This window comes from Globicephala melas, chromosome 9 (assembly GCF_963455315.2).
Source record: "Globicephala melas chromosome 9, mGloMel1.2, whole genome shotgun sequence".
Lineage (NCBI taxonomy): Eukaryota > Metazoa > Chordata > Mammalia > Artiodactyla > Delphinidae > Globicephala > Globicephala melas.
In genome coordinates this window covers 10,845,442-10,870,735 of record NC_083322.1, presented here as the reverse complement: position 1 = coordinate 10,870,735, position 25,294 = coordinate 10,845,442, and the positions used below count along the sequence as shown (strand labels likewise).

The following is a 25,294-nucleotide window of genomic DNA, read 5'->3' as shown; positions in this document are numbered from 1 at the left end:
TTGAGTTTATTTTTGTGTATGGTGTTAGGGAGTGTTCAGATTTCATTCTTTTACACGTAGCTGTCCAGTTTTCCCAGAACCACTTATTGAAGAGGCTGTCTTTTCTCCATTGTATATTCTTGCCTCCTTTGTCGTAGGTTAATTGACTATAGGTGAGTGAGTTTATCTCTGAGTTTTCGATCCTGTCCCATTGGCACCACTCTTAAAAGGAACATCCACAAACTCATACTCATTTGAAGAGAGGAATTTAAGGTGGTAAAGAGTGAGACGGGGCCACTTGAGACAAGGCTCTGAGGAACGACACACAGTGCTCAGATTTCGTGATATTAGGTTTATTCTTTGTAGCACGTGGAAAGCAAAACTCATATCAGTTAAACAATATTGACTTCCTCCTAGTAGAAGAGAGAACTTCATAATAATTAAAGCTCTCAAACATTCTGTAGGCTCTTGTGTAAAGGAGCTAGCCGCCCCCTCCTTTGCAGCCCCCCCTAGAAAATCAAGACTGAGTGATCCTCTATCAGTGGTGGTACAGAGATCATTCCTGCATTTGCCAGGTGGTTGGACTTGTCAGCCTAGGAGTCTACGCTTCTAAGAAGTTTTCACCATTTTCTGTTTGCTTGGTCTATCATTCATTCTCAGTGAACTTATTTTGTTTTCAGTATACTATTAGATTGCCTAACACTTTAAACCTAATTGTTGCATATAAGCACAGATCTTAAAGCCCTTCACCCTTAAATTCTTGGCTTTAGATATCTACTGTTTTGCTATCCATACCAGGCGTTACTTATCGGAGTGGCAGGAACCTAAATCAGTTAAGATCTGGAGGAGAAAACATCCAGCCTCCTTGTAGGGCTTTGAAAGCAGCAGTATGCCGTGGTGACTGATGGCAAGAGAGGAGGAACAGCACGGAACTGAACACTTGTTGTTTTTACCCCTTACATAGAAGAATCTTTTCCCCTTACGTCTGTTTTTAGGCTGCTCATTTCATGGGCGTCATGAGACAAAATGTGAAAACAAAAGAGAGACGTATATTTTAAAAGACCTAGCTACATCACAATATAAGACACTATTTCAGCGTATATGTTGCAATCCCTAAATTAAGGCTACTAGGATCCGTGTGTGGCTGTAGAATTCTAGTGCAAAGCTACTAAATACTGTTGGCCTTTAAAACCCTACACAGATACCCGGACATGCGTTTGTGTAGCTAAGACACTTCCTCTCCATTTCTAAATACTTTTCCTTTTCAGTTCTCATGGGCCATGACGCTAGAACTAGTACGATGGATTTAAGTTAATAATTGCTTGTAATACATGTTTAAAAAAAAAAAAAAGTGTGTATTTTCCAATGATCGTAGCATTGGAGGTCCAGGATGGTACCCGATGTACACTCGTCAAATGCACGGTGAGGTGGTCCGAGAGGAAGACCAGACCAGCCATGGCCCCTCATTCCCTCCCCCGCCCCCCCACTCCAGAAAAAAAGACCACTGGAAATATCAGTCATGGCTCACAATTCTAGAGGCTTAGCCTAAATAGCCTGGGGCTTCTCTCGGTAATCCTATCCCTGCAGGGCCCTAATTCCAGAGAAGGGCCGGGGTGCAGATTTGCTCAGGCTCAGTTCTGGGTTTGGGGCTAGAACGTGGTTTCATGGCAGGAGCAAAGACGCAGTCCAAGAGGCCCAATTCCTCCCCCAGCAGGAGACGGGAGGATGCCAGCCTCCACGGGATCCTGCCCCATGGGGGGGACCTCACGCGGGCCGCCTGGGACACAGCTGGTCAGCCGAGTGGAAAGCAGTGACCAGCACGGCGCTCTTCACTGGCGTGAGCGGGGAGACGCGTCATTACAGAGAGAAACCCAAGGGTGGACTAGTTTACTGCTTACAGTGGACACTGTGGCTCATCTGCGTAGCGAGGCAAGAAAACAAACGGATACAAACTTCGGAGGTGACACAGGCCACCCTCTTTCTTCAGGGCCACCATCCAGAGGTGTGGGGAAAAGGGCAGGGCCAGGCCTCTTCCTTCCCAAATCAGTGTCCGGAAAGATGAGTCCACAAAGGGGGAAATGCCCTACTTCCACCCCCATCCATAGACTCCAGTCTTTCCTAACACTTCACCCGCCGTCTACTCTGGGGCGTCCCAACCCTCCCCAGCAGGGGGGCCTCTTCACTCCTCGGCCCCGGCACTAGGGGCCATGGCCGGTCTGGTCTTCCTCTCGGCCCTCCTCGGGGGCTGAGGGCAGCTCCACAGCGGCGGTGGGCAGCTCCTCTTGGGCCTTGCTGAGTAGGGGCTCCGCGCTGGGCCTGGTCCCTTCAGGAAGCCGGGTGAGGCCTGGAGAAGACTGCCTGCTCGAAGCCTGAGCACAAGGGGCTGCAAACAGATCCAGGAAGTAGCCGTCCCCTCCCGGGGGGCCCCCCAGAGCTGGTGGACAGAAGGAACTGGGGAAGGGCAGGTCTGGCAAGCAGGGGTCATTCCAGGGGACTGTACCTGTGGGATCAAAGAGCAAAACAAAGAGTAAGTAGGATGATGGGTACCAACCACGTTCAACGTGTTCTGTGACAGAGTCCCCTCCCTGCTCCACAGAAACACGGGTTAGGACCCTGGAGCGAGTCTCCCCTCAGCAGCAGGCGGGCTCCTGTCTCGAGGTCCTACGTCTGGGTGACAGTGACACAAAGGGGACCGTGGGTCAGGCCGAGTGAGGGCCCTCTCGCGCAGGCAGGAGACTGGGAACCAGCATCTTCCTTCCCCTTCTGCTGGAACTGAGTCCTCCTAAGATGGTCACTTCCAGGATTTCAGGGTCCAGGTGGCCCACCGGATACTCACATCAGCTCCCACCTATCCCGTGCCTCAGTCACCAGAGGCCCCTTTCTGTGCCAGCCCCGACTCACCCATGTTCCCAGCGGGTGGCTGCAGCAGGATCTGCCCTGAGGGAGGGCCCGGGAAGTAGCCCTGGGATGTGCCCCCGCTGGGGCCATAGGACAATGCAGACAGAGAGTCTTCCAGCAGTGGAGGGGTCAGGGAGCTGGGCATGTGGAAGGGGAAGGGGTGCAGGTATGGAAACTGGGGCTGGGGGTGTTGGAAAAGCTGGCTCTGTGGAGTCTGGGAGAACTGGAACGGTCCTGGCTGGCTGCTGGGTTGATATTCCTGGGGTTCCAGCTCCTCCAAGTACGAGCAGGCGGGGGGTGGCGTGACACTGAGAGAGACAGAGGAGTATTTTTTTTTTTTTTTTTTTTTTTGCCGTACGCGGGCCTCTCACTGCTGTGGCCTCTCCCGCTGCGGGGCACAGGCTCAGCGGCCATGGCTCACGGGCCCAGCCGCCCCGCGGCATGTGGGATCTTCCCGGACCGGGGCACGAACCCGCGTCCCCTGCATCGGCAGGCGGACTCTCAACCACTGCGCCACCAGGGAAGCCCCCAGAGGAGTATTTTGTGCGGCTCGGGGGGCGGCCCCATTCCTACCGCGCAGCGAGGCTCCCCTCCCCCCCCCATCCCCACGACCCCAGACCTGCCACCTCCTGTTCTCTCTCCTGCTCTAGCTTCTCATCCTCGTTCCTGTGCTACTGCTGTGATGTCCTAGATCCTTCGCACCCCAATCCACTTACCCTTTTAATCCTCGCCACATTTACTACTCCTTGCTTCTCTCAGTCACCCTCCCCCCTCCCAAGCTCCATCTATCTTTCCTCCTCCCGTACCTCCCCCAGGATAAGTCAAGTACCGCCGCCATTAGGTTGCGTACCTTGTCCCCCACGACCCACAAGGGCCATCCTTGCGGCTGCTCTCGTTGCCTGGGGTATCCAGCAGCAAAGACATCAGCTGGGAGGTGTGCACGGGGCCGAGGGGGAAAGGAAGGTTGGCTCTTCGGACAGGTGGGGGGCTGAAGAGTGGTGGGGTCACTTCCACCCTCTGGGCACCCTCACTCTGTTGGGTCGGGGCCAGAGTCTGGTCAGATGTCAGCAGCATGGGGGGCTCTAGGAACAGAGGTCAAAGGGGGGTTGTAAGAGTACGAAAGTGGGGGGCAGCCTTGGCAGCGCTGGTCCAAGTGCACAAAGCCCGGGTCCCCCTGAACGAAACCGTGGGGAGCTCCGGCCACTCCCAGGTCTTTCAAGAAACAGCCCTTTGACTCTGCTGTCTTCCGCGCCGCTGTATTCCCCAGACAACCCTCGGAAGGCGGTCAGCTCACCTGGAAGGGGATCCAGCGGGGACTCCTGAGCGAAGGTCCCAGGCTCCCGGTCCGCGGGCACAGCAGGTGGCGGTCCGGCTGCAGAACTAGAGGGAGACGAGCGAAGACTGTAGCTCGGGCAGTCCCTGGATTCAGACTGGGGCTTCAGTGTAGGGAAAGGGACCCAGATTTCCAAACTGTGCCTCCTACAAGGCACTGGGCAACTTCCCAACCTCATGCAGTCAAAATCCCTCTATTAGCCAACAACTCCCTACGCCCAGCCTTCCAGTCCCTTCTCCCCCTAGAGCCCAGGATCCCAGCTTAGCCCCCAATTCCTGCCCACGGGGATGGGCCCGGAAGAGGAGAAAGGCTTACCTGCACTGGTTGCTGGCGGGGCTGAGGGCAGGGCCAGCAGCAGCGTCCGTGCTCTCCTTCCCGGTCATTTTCTCCACTTTTCGCCACTTTGCCCGGCGGTTCTGGAACCACACCTGTAGGGGAGAGACACCCGAGGAGCTTGAGAAACAGGGTAGAGCCTGAGGCTCAGTCCTGCTGTCCCACGATGTCTCCGTGACTGTAGGAGGTCACTGCAGCGCTCAGGCTGGCAGGGAAAGGTTCATCGAGATGGCCTCTGAGGCACTTTGCTCTTCCCATATTCTAAGGCTGTGGCAGCGTGGAAACAGGCAAGAACACAGCCCCATCTGAGGCCTCACCCCAGCCCCTGTCCGGGAGGTGCTGAGTACTTGTTTGGCTCTCCCAGAGTGCCGGCGCGTGGGTTCTCCTCCACCCCGAGACTGAGGGCAAGTACCCTTACCATGATGCGCTGGGGGGTGACTCCCACCGTCTGGGCAATCTCCCGGCGCTTATCGCTGTCTGGATAGTGGTCTTCTTGGAAGAGCTTTTCTAGCTCCTCCAGCTGGTCTGGAAGAAGAAAACACTGGCTTGAGGATGAACACCAGTGATGAGGAAGCAGAGGAGAAAAACAGATACCCTCCAGAGGGGACCGCTGTCCCCAACCCGAGGGCCTCCCCAGAGCCCTGCGACTAAGCTCCCCATCGGGCTGGGGCCTCCTGTCTCTCAGGCTTTGTGGCAGGGAACTGTGTGGTGTTTACTTTCCTGCCGCTTCTACCCTGGGCCCAATTTCATATTCTGATGAGAAAACCCAACCTTTCCCTCTGAGATCAGAGGTCATGGCCTGCACAGGTCAAGAGAGGACCCGGCCAAGGTGATGTACAAACCAACCACACTCCTCTCTCCTGGGGCTGCTGCATGCTCTGTTGAGCCCAGCTTTCCCAGAGATGAGGCCAGGTCCCCTAGGTTTCCGCTCGCCTTCAGGGACCTACCCGAGCGGTATAGAGTCCGCGTCTTTTTCCGGCCTTGGCAGGTCACATCCGGGGACTTCTTCTGGTCTGTGTTTTGGCTGTTCTGGGCCAACGTGCTGAGGAGGTTGGCCAGATGGCAGGAGCCCCGGCCTGACCCACAAGGCACTGGGTTGTACGTGGCCCGGGCTGGGTTAGCGACACTGGGAGATGCCGTGGAGTCCAGACCCACAGCGTTAGGCTTTTTCTGCTTACCGGTGGCTGGAGAGTAGGGCCTCTTCCCCAGCTTCCCCTCTCTCACCGGGAGAGGATGCCCTTCCCCCTGAGGCTGGGGTCTAGGCGGGCCCAGGGCTCTGTCTTTGCGGAGAGCCCCTGAGCCCTGGCGCTGGCAGGCTCTCCCAGCACCGGCCCCAGCTACTTCTCCAGGGGCCTCTGATGGCTGCTTCTCCCCGGGAGCAGCGCAGGAGAGGGGCACGTCCTCACTTGGAGCTTCCCGAGTGTGGGGGGCTGAACTCTGCAGGGGTTCCTCCTCCTCTAGCCTGGCAGCCGGGGGCTTGTCTCCGCCCTCCTGACCTGTGGAGAGCCAGCACCCGCTGACCTTAGCTCGGGAGAACGAACAGCCTGGACCAGGAGGGCGTGCTGCTTCCTGGTCTGCGACGGGTGTTCTGTTTGATCTGAAGCTTTAATTTGTCCGCTTATCAAATGGGGTAATCATTCCAGGCGTACCTTCCTAACTCTGCTACTGTGAGGGTCAAATTAGATGATCCCACAGCTTGGAAACGCAAAAGCAAATGGATGCAGCCACGAGGAGCCTGAGCTCGCGTACCTAGACAGTAGGCGTGCAGTCCTAATTTGCGGGGAACTTACTCTCTGTGAGTTCCCTGTTTTCTCCCCGAGACCTGGAATGTGAGTTTGAGGGACAGGCAGCTATTCAGGGGTTTCTAGGGGACACATGTTGGCGTGGACTCTGGGAAGAGGGAGAGGAATCGATGGAGACTGCTGTTTCTCAGACTGGATCTCGTTCCTGCGGCAGACACAGGCATCAGTGCTCAGAGCAGGGACGCGGCGGGACGGAGTGGTCTCCAGGAGCCCAGGCGAGGACATCAAAGGAGCTAACAGGAATGTCCACCCTGACCTCCCACAGAACTCACTGTGTCCTTGGCCGCCCTCCTCTCCCTCATGCACACCCCCGTCCCCTCCCTGCAAAGCAGAACCTCACTCAGGGGCCTCGGGCCCAGGTGAGCGCCTTCCTTTTACAGGTAAGGAAGAGTGACCTGGCTGGCACTCATCCTCCAAGCTTGTCTGTCCTTCTCTGAGCTATGACTGATTCATCAGTTTACCATGTCCCAGGCATTGCGCTAGGCACCTTTCAAAGATTAGTCCAGCATGCATTTAATCCTTGTGAGGAAGGCATATGTATAGCTCATTCTAATATGGAGAAACGTGGATGACAAAGTTGAGCGGTTTGCCCAAGCTCACACAGCGCCGTGCTCTTGACCACTAGACAGAGTCCTTCCTGGGGTCACCAACCCCGCCCCCATTCCCCTCCCAACTTACTCATAACCTCCAGATCCCAAACCGTCTCAGCTCAAGGAGCTGCTTTATCATTTCTAACTAAATTGGAACATTTTTAAGAGGATGCTCACTACTAAGAGCGAGTTTTGTTTTTTTTAATGAAAGTTGCATGAGATAGGCTGTCTTAAGGAATGACTTTCTAACGATGTGTGAGAAAGCTGTAGGTCATGGGCTAAGGCGCTTTGTCAGATTGTTTCCTAGGGTACAAGCTGGTGAAGGGGCTTTGCAGGCCTTTATGGCGCTGAGGCTGGATGGTGAAACGGGGAAGGAGGGACACACCGGTTTTACAGCATTTTAGGGGCGCTCGTAGCCTAGCAAACCCGGTACACAGTAGGTGCTCAATAAATGCGACGTATCCGGATGATAGGCCCCGGTAAGAAAGGTGATGGGTGTGGGAACCTAGAGCAGAAGAATCACGGCCCTGCTTTTCTTACCTTCATCCTCGGAGACCCGAACGCCAAGGATGGGGGCGCGGCGTGGTGGGCTCCCTGGCCCCCCGCCCCGTCCAGCCCCTCTCAACTCCCCTCCAACCCCCTACCCTCGGCCTGCCGCTGGGCCCCAGCCCCTCAGGCCCCCGCGCACTCACCCCGCGGCTCCGGGCCGCGCTCCGAGCTGAGCTCCATTGCCTGGACTCCAGCACGCGGCCGTCGGACTGCTTTTGCGCGCCGCCTAATGAAGCCTCGCGCTCGGGCAGGTGTGCGGAGCTGCGAGCGTGGGGGGCCCGCGCCCTCACCCCGCCGCCGGCGAGGCCCACTCGGGAGGGCGGTGCCTGGGGCAGCTGCGGGCTGCCGAGGCCCGGGGGCCACGCCGCTTCCCGCCCCCGCCGAGGCCCAAGCCGGGGCAGGTGCGGGCTCCGCTGCGGCCCCTCCCCGGTGGGTGGGGGTTGCACGCGGGGCGTGGGCGAGAGCCCGCCTACTGGGTCGCGGTCGGGAGGTTCGCCCTAGAGGGCCAGGGCGTTCGGCTGGGGGAGGGTGGCCGGCTCCCTGGGCCGGACTTGGTGGCGCCTTTGGCCTTGGAGACAGAATCCTTCCTGTGAAAGGCGACTTGGGGAGCCACTTATCAAGGGAGCTCCAAACCCTTAACAAGGGTTCCCTGTCTCCCAGCTGCATCATTGAGGTTTCCCCAAGCCTCAGGATTAATGAGCCCCCAAGACGCCATGCTGATTGGAAGGTCCGTAGAGCACGGAGCTGTCCTCGAGGATGAAAGCGAGCTGGAAGAACCCAGGCTGCAGGGTGAAGTGGACACCTCTTGAATGGGACGCAGTTGTACGCGCACGGGAGGCCGCAGGTAAGCCGGGAGAAAGCACTAGCTCGTCAAAGTTTTGTCTCATGTTTCCACCCACTTGATATCAGTTTTTCTGGCCGAGAATGAAGGAGCGTCGCATAAGGGAGATCTCACAGGTGTGATCTTTACGACTCCCAGTTCCTGGAATGTTTCTTGCTTTATAACATAATTTCAGGATTTAAAATCCTCATGGCCTCTTCCTTCCATCTGCCCTTGAGTGGGAGGCGCTGGCCAGATTGAAACAGGTGCTTGGTGCTGTTCGGGGGTGGGGGTGGTCAGAATAGAAATCAGGTGTTTTGCTTTTAGGATTTAAAAGACTCTGGACGCCACGTGCTTTCCCGCTGTAATCACCTATTGGTAAGTTTCCCTGTGCCTTAAATGCCTTTCAGGGGCTTGGCCTACACACATGAACTTTGAAGATATTACCAGTTCTTTCTGAAATATAAAAATTATAAACGAGTTAACTCCGTGACAACATGACCAAAATTCCAGGCACCTGGTGTTTCATTCTGACTCCTATAAGACTAATATCCTCTAATAAATGAGGGGTTTAAAAATAGGGCCCAGTTTCCGCTAGAAAGGAAGCATTCTAGGCCATGTGAGCAAGGAATGGGGGGCAGTGAAGTCGCTTTCTTTGTGGAACATCATCATTTGGTGGTGACCTGGCGGTAAATGGAATGCAATCGTCTGCTTGCTTAAACATTTACAGGACACCTACCGTGTGCTGGGCACTGTGCGCAGGTCACTTCCTGCCTGCACAAGCTTACTGGCAGAGAGGGGGTTAGAACAGTGACGCAAGTAAATGGACAGTGTCCATACGAGGAGGTCGGTGGTGAGTTAGAAGGATGCATAGAGGAGCAGGAAGCTCTGCTGGACTCGGATTGGGGGTGGGGCAGGAAAGGCTTTCTTGGAGAGGGTGACACATGAGCTTTGAGCTGAAGTTTAAGGGAGAGGCATTCTTACCATGTCACAGCCCTGCTTAAACCCTGAAGTGGCCCTTGCCTGCCTGTGTGATAAAAACCAACCTCCCTAACCAGGAGAGGAGGCTTCTGAGGTCTGGTTCTTTCCTCTGAAGCCTCAGCTCTCCTGCTTCCCACACCCAAGTATTCCAGTTTTAATGTCTCTTTTGACCTAGTGTTTTTCAAGGAGTGTTGACACCCTGGATTAGAATTTCTTAGGGAATTTGTTTAAAATGTGGCTTGCTGGGCTTCCCTGGTGGCGCAGTGGTTGGGAGTCCGCCTGCCGATGCAGGGGACACGGGTTCGTGCAGAAACAAAGTCAACTAAAACCAACACGGGTTCGTGCAGAAACAAAGTCAACTAAAACCATCCCCGGGGATGGAGATAGGGCAAGTGGATGGTGGGGGACTTTGTCGGGGAAGGAGATGACCTGTTGTCCTTTACTGAGGTGTCTGCTGCAGTGAAAGTGGGTCACAGTTAATTTCTTAATAGGTTATCCTATCTCATTAAATTAAGAATAAATCATCCTTCCCTGCCATCACTTATGTTGAATTTCCTCTCGCCGTCTCTTTGCCCTCTGCCTGGGTGAAGGTCAGAAAAGCAAAGACTCAAATCACCCATAGACTGGACACCGCCCTTACATAAAACTCTGAAAGATACAGAGTCTGACTGTATAAAAGGGTTTGCTCTGAGACTTAAGGAATTGAAGATGTTGGCATTTTCTAAACACATAAATAATTGAATTTGTTGGGCCTGGGCTCTGACATGAGAGAAATCGAAGCTTTCCTCCTCTTTGTTTCTCTCTTTCTTTCCTCCCTTCCTCAGTCTTGATATTCTTGCCTTGTCGTTTTGTGTGTGTGTGTTTTTTTTTTTTTTACAAATGATATCGTTTTCTTTATTTACATGAAAATTTGATTTAGCGGCTGCAAGTGAATTTGGTCTAAGAAGGCTTGGGATAGCGTCTTGACGTGTTTGGTTGAAAAGGGATTGTACTTATGATATATGCTGTGTAGAGTGCTATCTTTCAGATAGGGAAGGGGGACTGCTCTTTATTGGGAGGACAAAAAGATACTGTTTTAGGGGTACTTGGAAATATTTATTTCTACGACTTGGTCCATGGCATCTTCGTGATCTTAAGGCATGTTCATAGACCAACCTTGTTTAGAGGGAAGGATTATTTTGGGGGGGCAGTGCGTGGAGGGGAGGAGGTTGTCCTTAGTTTTCAGAGCCCAACTATAAACCCCCACTTCCACCCTCTTAGCAAGCGCCAGTTATTCCAACATCTTTTTCTTCTCATGGATAGAATGACAACAAAGAGGAACAGGTCTGATGCTACTAAAGGGTATAATTAATCTTTTGTTTTTCCCATTCTGTGTAGAGTTAACCAACCGTACAATGAGTTTAAGCAAGTGAAATAGATTCTTTGTCCTTCCTCCCTCCCTCTCTATAATGAGAAAAATAACCAGTAGAAGGTGGTTGACTGAGAAAATTTTTCAAAGAGGAGACACATTCTTGTCCTGCATGCCACTCCTGGGAGTAGGCAGCAACAGGTCATTGGAAATCCTGGGACCAGAGGCAAGAATACGGTTGTGAAAAGGCAGATATCTGAACGGGCCCTGGGTCGGGAGATCACAGTCCCAGCAAACACGGGAGGTAAAGGCCCCAGGAAACAACCAGGAGGCGAAGCTCCATCCAAGGCAGGGGAGGGCAAAGGGAAACCGGAGCTCATCACAGGTTCGGGGACCAGGACGTCCTGAGCCCGAAGGAGGTCCTTGGCCGGATGATCAGATAAACGCCGTGGGCTCACCATGACAGAGCTGAGGGTGCCAGTGACGGGGGAGACACTGGGAGTTGCCGAAGTCTCTGCACAGCTGCTTCCTTTGGAAACCCCGGGAAAGGCTGGTTGGAGGTGACGGCCATTGAGAACACCTGGCTGGAGCAGAAACTGCCCTGGCGGGGAGAAAACAGGTTCTGGCACGAGTGAGCCTGAGCACTTGTAATCCCTGTGCCCCAGACTCCCAAGTTTTTATGCATCTAACAAGAATAGTGACTGTGTCTAAGCAACGTGGCTGCTGCTAGTTTTTAATCAGGCCGTCCTCCTAATAAATCACTATTGCTTGTGTGTTTTGTAATTTACAAAGTACTTTCCCTTGCATTCTAATCCCCTCCTGATGTACCCATGTTCTGGAGACAGACTGTCTTCTTTCTGCTCTGTTCTGGCCTTCTCCAGGATTGCAAAGCTGTAATGCTAACTATAGCCTGGCATTCAAGACCCGCTCCAAACCCAGCCCCGGCCTTCCCTCATTCTGCATCTGTGGCTGCTGTCCTTCCCTTCTCCTCTCACCCCACTCACAGACCCTCGTCTAGTCTCCTCATGGTGTCCTCTCGTTCCAATCTTGTGGGCCTCTCTCAGAATGGCCCCCGCCTTCTCATGCCTCGGGACCACAGAGCACATCGTTTTATAGGCCTGGAACATCGTCCCTTCCCTTTTATTTCTGTTAAAGTCTTACTCATACTTGAAAGCCTAACCCAAATAATCTCTTTCCTGTGAAGCCTATCTTAGCTTTCCACCGCCAGGAGGAACTGCTCCTTCCTGTATCCTCCCACTGTGCCGTGCTTACCTTGATATTACATCACCTAACACAGGCTGACCTGATGAGAGCTCTGTATGTTCTCCACCGGATGGTGAGCTCTTACATGTGTTAACATACATCTGTTCACGCCAGGCGCTTTCTACTTGCTCTACAGATATCAAGTCATTGAATGCTCACGACAGCCCTCTAAGGTTCTATGGTTAGCCCCATTTTATCGAAGAAGGAGCTGTGACACAGGGAGCTTAAGTGCTTTGCCACAGATCACACAGCTGCTAGGTGGCACACCCAAGATCTGAACCCGGTTGGTCTGGTTCCCGGCCATACTCCTAACCACTAGGCTTTCCTGTTTATGTCATTTATATTTGCATCAAGATCCTCCAGGGAACTGAATGTCAATATTATGACATAGTGTGAGTGTGTTTCGTGTATGGTAATTGCAATCATTGTTGCTTTTGTTGTGGTCATCCATTTACAGTGCTTGGTGTCAGTCTATTTATCTCTTGTAAAAATAAAATACATTGTGTGTGTGTGTGTGTGTGTGTGTGTGTGTGTGTGTGAAAAAAGGTACAAAGTTTCAGTTATACAGGATAAGTTCTGGAGATCTAATGTACAGCATGGTGCCTGGAGCTAACAGTATGTATTGTATATATAAAAGTGGCTACAGGGTAGATCTTATATTAAGTGTTCTTATCCCACACACAATAATAATGATAAAGGGGTGCGAGGGAACTTTGGGAGGTGATGGAAATGTTAACGGACTTGATGATAGTGATGGTTTCATGGTCATGTATTTATCCCCAAACTCATAGAGTTGTATACCTCCCATACGTATGATGTTTCAAATGTCAGTCAGAACTCAACAAAGTAGTTTTAAAAAGTAAAAAAAAAAAAAAAAAAAAAAAAAAAGATCCTCCAGGGCTTGGCATGGTGGTTTGCACATGGGGATCAATGATTGTTCGTTGACCAGAAGTTGATCACCATTGCCGGGAATTAGAGGGTAGCGTGGGGAGTAGGTGGCTATGGCTGTACAAGGGAGCAACAGTGATGGAGCCGTTCTGAGCCTTGACCGTGGGGGTGATCGCATGAGTCTACACGTAAGATAAAATTGCATAGGACTAAACGGAGTTGACCCTTGAACAACACGGGTTTGAACCGCACAGGTCCACACATGTGCAGATGTTTTAAAATAGTAAATACCATAGGACCGCATGATCCGTAGTTGGTTGAATCCGCAGAGGTGAAATCTCAGATAGGGAAGAGCCACGGATACAGAGGCCAACTGTGAGTTATACATGGATTTTCGACTGTGCAGAGGGCTGGTGCCCCGACCTCTGCGTTGTTCAAGGGTCAAGTGTATATACGTGTACACACACAAATGAGTGTGTGTGAAACTGGTGAAATCTGAATAAGGTCTGGGGATTGTGCCAATATCAGTTTCCTGGTGTGATACAAGATGTTTCCACTGGGGGAAGCAGATACGAGATCTCTCTGTATGATTTCTTAACACTTCACGTGAAACTACAATTATCTCAAAATTAAAAGTAAAAAATACATGTGTACATACCTTCACGTACATATATACATAGACGTGTATACATATATATATATCTATATATTAATCCCAGTGTTTTGACCACAAGTTTAGTTTTCCTGGATTCAGTTAATGTAATTGACAGAAATAGCGTAGCACTCTTAACCTTTTGTTGACCGTGATTTTAAAACATTTAGATTTAAATTATATCTATTTCTTTAAGCGGGCTGTTGACAGGCAAGCAGAAGAATTTATGTCTAATTTGTTTTAAAAGTAAAATAACTCTGTCTCAATAGGAATGCAAATTTATCAGGAAAATATTGGTAAATAGTAGAAATGATTAGAAAAGAAAACAGTACAATTTTCCATCAAACAGTATCAGTTGTAGACAGTTTGGTACCCTTCCTTACAGTATTTCTGCCATTACCGTGTTTCATATATGTTCTACATGATTGTAATTAATTATATATATATACAATTTTGAGCATTCCTCCCTGCAAAACGTACTGTGAAAAGCGAGTCCTTTATTTTTTTTCCATCTTAGGAACTTATTGCGTGACCATACTGTAATTGAACTATTCTCCACCTGTTGGCAAAAACTTTTAATTTGAAGGTCTACATTTTTTTTTAATTAAAAAGCAAACTTGAAATAAGGCTTCTAATTCTTTTTTTTTTTCCTCTTACAGACTTTGAAAAAAAAATCTCTTGGTGATAGATCTGACCTATGGTTTTTTTTAGTCCCAAACCCATGAGGAGCCACAAAGTTGTTCATTGTACAGAAATAGGCAGCCAGGCTGGCAAGTGTACAATGAAAGTACTTCATCAAGGAGGGGCCTAAGCTAGACAGGCCAACCGGGCAGGTTTAGTGAGAGTTAGAAGATCCCCAGAACAAGGTGTTTTTCCTCCTTTGCTGGCCCAGGGCTACACCTCTGCCAGCGGCTTGACTGACTTTTCTGGTGTTCAGGTGTAGGGTCGTAGCTCCCAGGAGAAAGTGCTCTGCCAGGAGCCCTCATGGTGCAGGAAGAGAGCTCTGCTTTCTGGCCAGGGTGTGGTCCTGACCGTTCTTTTGGTGCTTTTAGGCCATGGACTCATGTCCTCGTGGGCTTTGAAGCCTTTGAGCCTGTGCGTCTGGTACCCTGTGACCCAGGTACCATCCCCTCCAGGTCCATTGAATAGTGTGAAAGGTGGGGCTGTGTCGTGGTCGGCAGGCTCCTCTGTGCTTTGGGGCACCAAACTTTAAAGTCCACCCACATTAGAGTGACAATTCCAGCTCTTTGGAATTGAAGATGGGCTGCCCTTGTCTCGAAATGTCTCCTTTCTCCTGATATCAGTCAAGGGCAAGATCAGTAGTACAGGGAAGAAGCTAGCAGCAACTTCCTCTGCATGCAGGAGGGGATGGTGAAATATAAGCCATGCGTTTAAATGGGGCAGAGAGATGAAATGATAGATTGATTAACCGAGAAATAATTAGGCTGGTAAAACCTGTCATGCAGCTTGCTGGAAAGACAAAGGAGCAACCGTATGGGCTGCTAGACCCAGCCTTCAGCTTGCAAAAGACTTTTTTTTGGTATTTTTTTTTTTTGCGGTACGTGGGCCTCTCACTGCTGTGGCCTCTCCCGCTGCGGGGCACAGGCTCAGCGACCATGGCTCACGGGCCCAGCCGCTCCGTGGCACGTGGGATCCTCCCGGACCGGGGCACGAACCCACCTCCCCTGCATCGGCAGGCAGACTCTCAACCACTGCGCCACCAGGGAAGCCTTGCAAAAGGCTTTTGATTGTCTCTATCTTATAACTGGGGTGCTGTGTGCATTATTAAATTGACCCAAGGAAGTGTGGGCCTTGCCTGGGCCACCTGAATTCAGTCAGGCTGTCATTCAGAGCAGTCCCAAGGAGAGGGAGGAAAAAGCAACAGAGGTGGGGAAAGCCATATTTGGAAGTAGAGATGCACCAGGCAATATTAGATCCATGTTCTTTAGTTGGGAGATATAATTTCTGATCTGAACTCTCAGAGATGCTGGCCCAGTTGGTTTGGGCTCATGAGCAAGGGCAAGCACTGATGGCTTTCAGAGTTTTTAAACTTAACCTCATTCTCAAACTGAACTTCTGATTCCCACCCCAAAACTTGTAACACCCCTAGGCCTCCCTCTTTTTGTTTCAGCCACCCAGTTGGAATCACCCTTGACTCTGCACTCTCCCTCACAGCTTACATATAAGGTGCCAGAATATTCCAGCCAGTTCAACCTCCGAAACACATCTCCAATCCTTTAACTTCCCTCGGTCATCACCACTCTGGCCCAAGCCCCTCTCCTCTCCTGCCTGTTCTTTAGTGACCACTTCCTAAACTTCTCGCCCTGTTTCCACTCCTGTCCCATTATAATCCGTTCTCCACAGGCTGGCTAGGGAGATAGTTTTAAAATGGAAATTGTCATGTGTGTCACCCTGCTATTAACATGCTTTAATGACTGTCCATTGTACTTAGAGGAAAATGAAAACATCTTACCGTAGCCCTGCATGATCTGGTTCCACCATTTCTGCTTCATCTCAGGTGACTGTTCTTGTCCTTCAAGCATCTTGAACATATTCCATTCTTCTGCCTCAGGGTCTTTACATATGCTATTCCTGTGCCCGGAACCTCTCTCTCTCAGTGGTTCTTATGGCTAGCTCCTACCCAGCTCTTGGTTTAAGTGTTATTTCTCAAGGAGGAGGCCTCTGGCCACATTTTCTACTTAACACCCGCCTCCTAATATTTTCTCTTTGTTTTTATTACTACTCTTAACACAACATGTACTTATATTTTCATTTACAGACTGTCTCCTCTACTATATGTTAAGCTCCATGGGTACTGAAACTACAGCGGTTTGTTTCACCAATATATACCTGTGTCTACAGATCTGGCAAAGTGGCTGCCTTATACATGTTAACTATTTGGCTGATGAATGAATGAATAAAAATATGGATGTTTTAGTTGGAAGGGGGAAGAAAAGGATTATCAGATTCATGGCACAAATTACGGTTTCTGGTAATTCATAACCTGATGTCTAACAGGATTTGATAAGGCCGTTAAGTTGGAATGCTTCCTGAAAGTGTTGACCTTTTTTTTTTTCTTTTAATAAAGGGGTAATATAGTATCACCCCCGTTTTTGTTTTGTTTGTTTAAATGTATTTATTTATTTATTATTTTTTGGCTGTGCTGTGTCTTTGTTGCTGTGTGTGGGCTTCTCACTGTGGTGGTTTCTCTTGGTGCAGAGCACGGGCTCTAGGCGCACAGCCTTCAGTAGTTGTGGCTCGCGGGCTTAGTTACTCCGTGGCATGTGGGATCTTCCCAGACCAGGGCTCGAACCCGTGTCCCCTGCATTGGCAGGCGGATTCTTAACCACTGCGCCACCAGGGAAGTCCCAGTGTTGACCGTTTTGAGAACCGAGGAAGCCAGAAGCCAGGGATAAAATGTGGCATTTTAGTGCTTGCTGTAAAGAACACAGTGAAACTTGGCATGCCTCTTTGGTAAAGTCCATATTCAGCAGAGGCCATGACTTTTCAGAGGAAAAGCGTGACTTTGCAGAGCTGCAGCTTTTTAGGGCTGGTGCAGTCTTCAGAGATGAGCACAAACAACCTTATATTTAGAGCGGGTTTCTTGTAGACAGCATATAGGTGGATCTTGGATTTTTTAATCCAATATGAGTCTCTGCCTTAAATTGTTTAAGTGTTCAGACCACTCACACATAATATATCATGATTATTGATATGGTTGGGTTTCAATCTATCCTCTTGCCATTGTTTTCTATTCATCACCTATGTTCTTGGTTCCTCTTTTCCTCTTTTTATGCCTTATTTTTGAGTAATCGGGTATTTTTATGATTCAGTTTTATCTCATTTGTTGGCTTATGAACAATAACATTGATTTATAACGTTTATTGACTTTTTTAGTGATTGCTTTAGGACTTTTGGGACACATGTCTAGTGTATCACAATTTACCTTCAAGTGACATCATACCATTTCACAAAAATATAAGAATCTTACAACAGTTTATTTCGGTTTTCCTTCCCATTCTTTGTACCCTTCTACATGTTATAAAACCCATGATACATTGTTATTATTTTTGCTTTCAACAATTATTTCTTAAAAAAATATTTAAAATAAAAAAAATAGTATTTTATATTTACTTACGTATTCACCATTAGTAAGCATTCATTCCTTTGGAAATAAGAGATTTCCATCTGGTATCATTTTCCATGTTAAAGGAATTCCTTTTACATTTCTTGTGGTAAAAATCTGGTAATGGAGTTTTCAGCATTTATATGTCTGAGTAGTCATTATTTTCCTTTTATTTTTGAAAGCTGGATATATAGACTTTTAGGCTGACAGTTTTTCTTCCTTTTGGTGCTTTAAAGATGTGGGTCCACTATCTTTTGTCCTTCATTGTTCCTGAAGAGAAGCCTGCTATCATTCTTAACTTTGTTTCTCTGCACCTGTGTCTTTAGTTGATTTTAAGATTTTTCTCTTGATCGCTGGTTTTAAGCAGATTGACTATCATGTACCTTAGTGTAGTTATTTTAATGTGTTTTGTGCTTGGGGTTCATATAGCTCCTTGGATTTGTGTGTTCATAGCTTCCATCAAATTGGGAGATTTTTCATCCATTATTCAAATATTTTTTCCATCTCCCCTTTTTTCTCTTCCCTTCTTTGGGGACTCAAATTATACTTAGCCTTTTGAAACTGTCTTATGGTTCACTGATGCTTTATTATGCTGCTTTTCTTTTTCAACAGGCTTTTTCTTCTCTGTGTGTCATTTAGGAGAGTTTCTATTGCTGTGTCTTAAAGTTTTCTAGTCTTCTTCAGTGTCTGTAGTTAATTCCATTCAGTTTATTTGTCATCTAAGACATTGATTTTTTTTCATTTATAGTACTGTAATTTCACTTGGGTCTCATTTATATCCTCCACGTCTTTACTTATCACGCACATATTTTGCTTTACCTTTTTGAATATATGGAATATATTTACATCACTGTTTGAATGTTCTTGTCTACTATTTTTGGGTCTGTTTCTATCAAGATGCTTTCGTCCTAATTATGAGTCATATTTTCCTGCTTCTTTGCATGTCCTGAAATGTTGTTATTCAATGTCAGACATTTTACCTTGTTGTGTATATGTAGGTGATGTGCATATAGATAGATATATCTATATCTGTATCTCCTATACATACAACAAGGTGTGTATGTATGCATGTATATATGTGTGTGTGTATACACACACATAAATACATATATACGGATATGTGTGTGTGTATGTATATATTGTTGAGCCTTGCTCTGTGTTCTGTTACTTGGAAACACGTTAATCCTTTAAAGACTGACTTCTAAGTTGTGTTACCTAGAACCAGAGAAGCCTTCATTCTGACGCTAAGTTTCCCTATTCCTGAGGCAATATCCTTCTGAGTACTCTACTCAGTGCATCATGTATTGCAAAGTTCTTCCACTCTGGCTGTAGGAATACAGACTATCCCTGGCACTGTGTGAACTTCAGTGGTGATTTTGCCTTTTCATTGGTTCTTTTCCCAACTAGGGTAGTTTCTCCACACACATGCAGCGACCAGTACTCAGCTGAAGATTTGAGGGGAACCCCCTGAAGTCTCTTCTGCAGTGTTCTCCTCTCAATGCAGCTCTCTTCTCTCTGTGTAGTGCTTCCTTTCCAGCACTCCATCCTGTGACTGCCAGCCACCTTAGTCTCCCTGAATTCTCAGCTCTGTATCCTCAACCCTGCCCTGCAACCTGGGAATTTCCTCCAGACAGTATGCTGGGGTTATTGTAGGGCTCAGCTCATTTGTTTCTCTTTTCTCAGGAATGACTGTTGTGCATTGGCTGTTGTCCAATGTCTGAAAATAACTGTTTCCTAGATTTTGTATAGTTTTTACTTGTTTAAGATGGTAGGGTAAATGTGATGGTGTTTGTTACTTCATATTGGCTGGAAGTGCCCACAGACTACTTGATGAATTTCAGTTAGCTCTCCCCTGCCTACAGGATAGAGTTCAAACCCCTTAGTTTAGCATTCTCAGTCCTTTATAAGCTGACCTCATGACAACCCCAATCCCCAGCCCACCCACTTTCAGTAAATCAAAACAATTTGCCAAATCTTGATCGTGTCCAAACTTTTTGATCCTCCAGAGCATTGCACATGCTCTTCTCTCCACCTAGCAAGACCTTCTTCCCGTGCATCCCCCATCTAGCCAAACTCTACTTGTTCTTTAGGACCCAACTCAATTATGAATTCCTCTGTTAAATGTTTCCATACCTCAGTGTTTGTTGCTACTGCTGTGTTCCCACAGCACTCAGGCTATACCTCTGTCTTGCACTTAAGACTCTTCTGTGGAGATCCTTAGTTAGGCTTCTACACCTGAGTGAGGTCTCCTAATCTTCTTAAGGGTAATAACCTCTACGTTTTATTTACATTTTCATCCCAGCCTAGCCCAGGACCCATCTTGTAGTAGATCCTTGGCAAATGTTTGCGTAATGAATGAATGTCCTGTCACAGTGTATACTCTTGCTTTCTGCAGGTAGTATTGACTTGCCCACTTGAAGAACTTGGAAATTATCAATAAGAAAAACAGAATAAAACTTGCGCTAGAATGCCTGCCATCCTCTACCAGGTGTTCCACACTGTGCTTATCAGTGAGGGTGCTGGGCAGGTGCTGTTCCCTTCCAGGATATCATCCCACCATTAAAGCAGTTCATAGCCAAGAGTTTTTTCTCTCTTCTTAACAGATGGTGCAGTTCTGTGGCTGATCTCTGTAAGAAGTAAGTGCAGGAAAAGTTAGTCCTTGGGAGTTCTTGGAGTTAACGTAATCATTGTCAAAGCATCAGCTTCAACTCTCAGAGATGATTGGAATCAGGATACTTCTGGGCTGACTGAAGGCCAGGATCTTAGAGACTTCTGACTGAGATAGCCCCTGAATTGCCCTGGACATGTGCAGTCAGGATAATGCATATTGGAAATGCAAGATTCTTGACTGTTCTTGAAAGCTGACAATTTAGAAAACAGCAAGCCTTTTGGAAGCCTGTCTCCATAATCAAGATGGGGAAGGGTGATCAGGTGTGTCACCAAATAACACAAAGTCCACCAGAACGATAAAGGAAAAAAAACCTCCTAAGTTTATGTACTTGCTTGCCGGACGAGAAGACACAGCACTGAAAAAATTCACTAAATAATTAACTTGGCGGGTGGTGGGAGCAGGGATCAAGGAGCTTTATCTGCTAGAATGAGGGCTTCATGGTGGTTATGCTGAGCAATGACTGAAAACTGCTTCCTCTCTGAATGGCACAGAATGACTCCATCAGTCTATACATGATTGACTAAAACAAGTCCATTTGTCAGAAAAGTGTCTGTGGCTTGATCCCATGAGGGGCTGCCATACCACATGACTCAAAATTCTAAGTCCTTTATCAGCTCGGTTTGGATAATGATTTGCTGAAAGTTTGTGGTGGTTTAATGATATCACCTGGTTGGAAACAGTTTTGGTGAATCCCAGCTTTCAGTTTTGATCTCTGCTAGGCACGTGTAGCTGTAAGTGGAAGATTTTCTTTTGTAGGTGTGATAATGTGATTTTTCCCATGAAGAAGTTTGGAAGAACACACCTGATTTAGCTTAGAGAAGGGTACGGCGTGGGCCTTGTATTGGTAGGAGAAGATTAACGATGTTACACACCTAGGACTTCTACCAAATAAACTTTATCAAATGCTGAAGCAAAGACTTTGGAGAAGGGAAGGGTTGGTTTTGCTTAGCTTGATAAATTCACCTACGTCTCAGTTTTTTCATGTAAAGCAGAGGTAACGGTATCAGTCTCATATCAGTTAATGGGAAGATTAAGTGAGATGATATATGTAAACCAAGTCCCACAGTCGCCTACCTGCTCTTTACGTGATAAACAGCAAATAGCTGATGGCTTTCCTGCCCTGCAAACTCTCACCCACATGCACCCTCATATATGGAGCCTCAACTGTCCCTCCATCCACCCTGGACTCCTGGTCTCCTTCTGAACATGCCCTTCCCATATTTGCCCCCTTCCCATTTTCCATGTTTATCCCCTTTTATTTCTCCCTTCGCCTTTCAGTACTCAAAATACCATTTGCAGGTCCAAAAGCTGACCTTTATCCATACCCTTCATTAATAAGTTAGACATAACTTCAGTACAGAATTCTTCTTTGTTATAAGATTCTCAAGGCTTAGTGTTGGGAATGGAGCTGCTTTGGGGAAGGCAAATAGTCAAATGCAACTACAAAGGAATTTTAGATTTGGGAACGCCAGAGAACCAGCATCTTAGATGCCCAGAACCAGTAGGTATGTCTCCCTTTATCCCTCATCCCAAATACAGAGCCCTACATAGCCTATAGCATAATCCTAATTTTCCTCAAGCGGCAAAGACCTTCTGTGACTAGGCTAGAACACCCTGAAATATTTGACAGTCATTGAGTGAGGCTGGGTGATCTGTCATTCTTTGTGATCACAGGAGAAAATGGGCAAGGTGTGGGGATTCTAGGAGACAGAGGAATTAGTGGAATTATAAACTAACAGACGCCCAAGTTCCTATAGAACAAGGTAGAGAACTGGGTACCTTGTTATATCAAAAGAAATGATATGTGTTTGAAAATTTAGGAGACTCCTGGATTACTGGCCCTAAAGCCTGAGAGGAGCTCTCAACTTTCTCTGCCATTGTCCTACCATACCGAGTCTGAAGCTTTCTCTTTGTTATTGGAAGAACTTTTCTAGAGGGGTGACACAGTGCATGGTAGGTAGTGACTTAGAATGACCACTGTGTTATTTTGCAGCTTTTTTAGGCAAGTTTGAGACTCTAATGTTGATTGTAGGTGAAGGGCCATCCATGAAAGATGTGGACAGTGTGAATCTTGAAGCCAAATCTGGCCTCTGTACCCTGATACTGAATTAAATCTCGGAGACAGAGTTTTGGGTGGAATAGAAAAGAATAGCTTTATTGCTTTGCCAGGCAAAGGGGGGCACAGCAGGCCAGTGCCCTCAAAACTGTGTGTCCCAACCTGGAGGGGGTCGTGAGGAGTTTTGTAGGGATGGTTCAAAGAGGGCGTGGTCAGCTCGTGGACATTCTTCTGATCGTTCGTGGTGAGGTAATTGGGAGTCAGCATCATCAACCTTCTGGTTCCAACTAGTCTGGGGTCTGTGTGCTTGTGGGCAACATGCTGTTAACTTCTCCCACCTGGTCAGGTTTCAGTATCTGCAAAACAGCTCAAAGATACTGTGTATCCCTTAAGGGGAACCAGGACCCTGCCCTAAGGCTGTACTATTGTTTCTTGACTGTTCCTCCCTTGTCTCCACATCCCCTCCCTTCCCTGATTAGCAACTGTTTGAACCTGCTCCTCCGAGCTCAGGGAAGCTCATGGAGGTTGAATGAAGCCTATTTCTTATAATCAAGAAGTGGGGGACACAGACACAGAAAGGCTTTTGTGCCCAGGGGAACCACAGGGTCCTGCTCTGTTTCAATCTTATCAAAGGGGAAAAAGAAGATTGCAAGGTAGATGTGACAGATTAGGATAGGATCAATTATGCTGCAGTATTTTAAAAACGACCCTGAAATTCCAGTGATTTGAAACAACAAGACTTATTTGTTACTCAGATTACATGTCCAGCATTAGTCAGTGGGGCATCTGCTCTATATACTCAGGGACCCAAGTTGACCATTGTATTGACCCATTGCCTGGAAACCACATCCTGTTTCTCAGAACTGCCCGCAGGGGAAGTGAGGGCCTTTCAACTGCCTCATCTTGGAATTGACTCCCATCCCTTCTGCTTATATTTTGTTGCCGGGAACCAGTCATATGGCCCTGATTAATTGCAAGGGCACTGGGAAATGTGTGAGAAGCTGGAATACGGTGGGGGGGGGAGCATGATTGTCTCTGTCTTAGACTGTTCTTCTCGTCACCAAATATCTATTTGCTTCCTTCCTCCCAGTTTCTAGAGACAATCTGAAAGTTCTATTTGACCAATGCATCTGGCCCCAATTCCAGGATCCCTGAGCGCTGTTCACCAGTCACAGCATCAGGTTAGGTCATGGCCCCTCTTGGTCTTGTCAACTAAAAAAAAAAATTCACAACCTAAAAGTTGAGAATTATGTTTTATTTGGCAGGAAGTTTTAGGACTTCAAGCCCAGGAGGCAGCATCTCAAGCAACCCTGAGAGAACTGCTCCAAGGAGGTGAGGGGGGAGCCAGGATATATAGAAGGTTTGCAATGAAGGGCAGGTAGTCTGAACGACAAAAGATTATTGTTAATGAAAGAAAACCAGATATCCCAAGTTAAGGCATTTAGCGCTTTTCTATGTATGGGAAGATGCAAGAGTCTGGGCTCACTGAAATCATTTCTTTGAAATGCACCTCAGCTATCTAGGGTCAGTATCCTGTGTTTTCATATCCTGAACTTCCTCAGGGCTCACTGTGGGGAGTGACTGCAGTCCGATGGCTGCTAGATGACAGGTATTCTTTCCTTCCTGAGTTCCCTCAGGGCTCACCAGCTCACCGTCAGGTGGTGGCTGTGATAGCTGATGACTGTGACATCCTTTTATGGCAGGAAATATTCCATTTCTCAGTCTGGAGATACAAGAGGTAAGAAGACAGGTTACCTGCTGCCCACAAACTAGTACATGAAGGTAGAACAAGAACAGGTTAGCTACAATAAACACTCCCCTTCTATAAGGTCATGAATGGGGCTTCTGTATAGTCACTCTTCGCTATGGCCTCCTCTCACCAATAAGAAGGGCCTTTTCTTCCACTTTCTGGACTTTCCCTGGTATCTGAGAGGGGTCTTACATTTCTAAATATAGGCTCTCTCACTACATAATTAGTCCAATTCTTCCAGTTTCTCTAGGAACTTCTACCCACCTATTTGTATTGTTAAGTCTCCCCACTACCCCCAATTGATTTCTTCCCTTCTACTTGAATGAATTTTATTTCTATGTGTGTGAAGCACATTCTGTGTGCAAAGCAGGATGCTCAGGTTGTAGAGTAACAGATGAAGAAGACTCTTGATGCTCAGTGGTGCTCATGATCTCATGGAAGTAGGCAGGAGAGAGATAGTGCAAGATAACTTTTTGAGATACTAATTTGCACAGGCATGCCTTGGAGGTATTGCAGGCTCGATTCCAGACTCTTGCAGTAAAGTGAATATCACAATAAAGCGAGTCACATGAATTTTTTGGTTTCCCAGTGCATCTAAAAGTTATGTTGGGACTTCCCTGGTGGTGCAGTGGTTAAGAATCTGCCTGCCAATGCAGGGGACACGGTTTGATCCCTGGTCTGGGAAGATCCCACATGCCGCAGAGCAGCTAAGCCCGCGTGCCACAACTACTGAGCCCACATGCCACAATTACTGAAGCCTGCACACTCTAGGGCCAGCGTGCCGCAACTAATGAGCCCGCATGCTGCAACTACTGAAGCCTGCGTGCCTAGAGCCTGTGCTCCGCAGCAAGAGAAGCCACTGCAATGAGAAGCCCATGCACTGCAACGAAGAGGAGCCCCCGCTCGCTCGCCGCAACTAGAGAAATCCCATGCACAGCAATGAAGACCCAATGCAGCCAAAAATTTTGAAAAATGAAAAAGATAAATTTTTAAAAAATACATAGATTCCTGCTAAAAAAATAAAAGTTTTGTTTACACTATACTGTAGTATATTAAGTGTGCAGTAGCATTATGTATTTTAAAAATGTACATACCTTAATTTAAAAACTATTGGTTAAAAAAATGCTAGCCATCATCTGAGCCTTCAGTGAGTCGTAATCTTTTTGCTGGTGGAGGGTCTTGCTCGATATTCACGGCTGCTGGCTGATCAGGGTGGTGGTTGCTGAAACTTGGGTGGCTGTGGCCATTTCTTAAA

General features: G+C 47.9%; 2 protein-coding genes across 2 annotated transcripts in view; both read right to left on the bottom strand.

Moving 5' to 3' along the window:
• Positions 1-2,177: 2,177 nt before the first annotated feature.
• Positions 2,178-11,760, bottom strand: NOBOX (NOBOX oogenesis homeobox). Its single transcript, XM_060305239.1, has 9 exons — positions 11,629-11,760; positions 7,628-7,981; positions 5,491-6,064; positions 4,935-5,068; positions 4,526-4,713; positions 4,172-4,257; positions 3,728-3,959; positions 2,881-3,185; positions 2,178-2,479 (listed from the first exon to the last, which is right to left on the bottom strand). Exons 1-9 carry the CDS (start codon positions 11,758-11,760, stop codon positions 2,178-2,180), a joined length of 2,307 nt encoding a protein of 768 aa, XP_060161222.1.
• Positions 11,761-23,668: 11,908 nt separating this feature from the next.
• TPK1 (thiamin pyrophosphokinase 1) overlaps positions 23,669-25,294 on the bottom strand; it is a 361,659-nt gene continuing 360,033 nt past the window's right edge. The window contains exon 9 of the mRNA XM_060304971.1: positions 23,669-24,012. The gene's annotated coding sequence lies outside the window, so the exon portion shown is untranslated. The remainder of the gene's footprint in view (positions 24,013-25,294) is intronic.

What these genes read in the sequence shown, in the direction of transcription:
- NOBOX (XM_060305239.1), bottom strand. Translation starts at nt 11,760, where the DNA reads ATGTTCCAGGCCTATAAAACGATGTGCTCTGTGGTCCCGAGGCATGAG. An exon ending in GACGAGGGTCTGTGAGTGGG is followed by an intron (nt 7,982 to 11,628) that starts GTGAGAGGAGAA and finishes CTGGCCCTCTAG; the next exon opens with GGCGAACCTCCCGACCGCGA. An exon ending in CCCGCCAGCAACCAGTGCAG is followed by an intron (nt 4,258 to 4,525) that starts GTAAGCCTTTCT and finishes GTCTCCCTCTAG; the next exon opens with TTCTGCAGCCGGACCGCCAC.